The following is a 1,420-nucleotide window of genomic DNA, read 5'->3' as shown; positions in this document are numbered from 1 at the left end:
GTGGGGCTGTATGGCATAAACATCACACTTAAAGGTAAACCATATGAGTCGTCAATATTTATGGTCCACTTTTCAAGAAGATTATGACTCCAATTCAGGTTTCATGGGTTCTTTCAATATCCGTTCCAACAGGCGAACCAGTATCGCAGATAAATGAGACCATTGACTACAACGAGATCTTCAGGTGGTCGAGCAGTGTGGATGAGCAGTACGGCGACGCGCTGGAGCGAGGTCTTCCCAACCCCATCCTTTACATCGCAGAGAAGTTCACTCGCAACAGCGCTTGCGGCCTCATCTACCAGTACAGATACTCAGGCCGCTTCGCCTCAGCCAATCTGTGGTAAACCAACACATAGACACCACCAATGTCTTACTGTAGTGTAAAGAAACTCCATTCTATTCAACAAATGCAAACAAGCTAAAGTACAGAATGGCTTTCTCCCACAGGACGGCTTTTTGCTGCTGGCTCGTGGCCAATATCCTCTTCTCAATGCCTGTCATCCTCTACGCCGGGTACATGATGATAGCCACGGCCGCTTTCATCTTCTTCTCCATGGCTTCCTTCTCAACTATATTCAATGTGACCCCATGTGACTTCAGTGTAGGTGCCGAGTCCTTAAGTACAGATTACAGCCATTCCTTCTGGATCGCTTTGGCTACAGGTAAATACTTCTTATGGGAAAGCGCACCACTCTCAAAAAAGTTTTTGACTCGGAAAACAAAGAAAATACGATATAAAATGACATAGATGTAATCTGTGGTGCCAATACTTTTGGCGAACCATATTAGGTAAACAGGTCTTTAAAGAACCATTTTTATTTGCAGTCTGAGGAACTTTTTTATACTTTGAAAAATAAAGGTTCTTTACTGGCATCTGAGGTTCCATGAAGAACCTTTAACATCCAAGGAAGCTTTCAATTCCACAGAAGATTCTTCATATTGGAAAAAAGGTTCTTTAGATTATTAAAACATTCTTCACACTAAGTAAAATGGTTCTTTTAAGAACTGTTCATGGCAAGGTTCTTTCGGGAACCCAAAATGGTTCTTCTGTTGGATCCCTTTAAAAAAAAAACATTTTGGAACCTTTATTTTAAGAGTTGGAATATTCCACATTTAAAAAAAATAAAAGTTCCAGAAGGTGGTTTTCACAGTGATGTCATAGAACCACTTTTAAATTCCCCAAAGAACCTTTCAGTGATCAGTTCTTCAAAGAACCATTTTGTGAAGAACGTAATCTGAAGAACCTTCTTCCACTATAAAGAACCTTTTGTGCAATGGTTGTGCTCTTCATGGAACCATCAATGCCAATGAAGAATCTTCTTTTTTTGTGTTTGGTGATTATTTTCAGGTTTGCTGTGCGTTGTGATTGGTTTGGTGGTGGTGCTACTGGACTGTCTGTTTCCTGCGAGGATGAGGGAGG

At 40.9% G+C, this 1,420-nt stretch overlaps 1 protein-coding gene across 1 annotated transcript in view; it reads left to right on the top strand.

Annotated features, from left to right (window-relative positions):
• The window catches only part of LOC107589347 (dual oxidase maturation factor 2-like), a 6,458-nt gene that overhangs the window by 3,563 nt on the left and 1,475 nt on the right, over window positions 1-1,420 (top strand). Inside the window, exons 4-6 of the mRNA XM_016277761.1 lie at window positions 49-340; window positions 448-662; window positions 1,349-1,404. Coding sequence (XP_016133247.1) covers window positions 49-340; window positions 448-662; window positions 1,349-1,404 — 563 coding nt within the window. The remainder of the gene's footprint in view (window positions 1-48; window positions 341-447; window positions 663-1,348; window positions 1,405-1,420) is intronic.

This window comes from Sinocyclocheilus grahami, unplaced genomic scaffold (genome assembly GCF_001515645.1).
Source record: "Sinocyclocheilus grahami isolate Dianchi unplaced genomic scaffold, SAMN03320097.WGS_v1.1 scaffold115.1, whole genome shotgun sequence".
NCBI lineage: Eukaryota > Metazoa > Chordata > Actinopteri > Cypriniformes > Cyprinidae > Sinocyclocheilus > Sinocyclocheilus grahami.
Note: the sequence above shows the minus strand (reverse complement) of the source record. Positions and strands in the feature narration are given on the sequence as shown.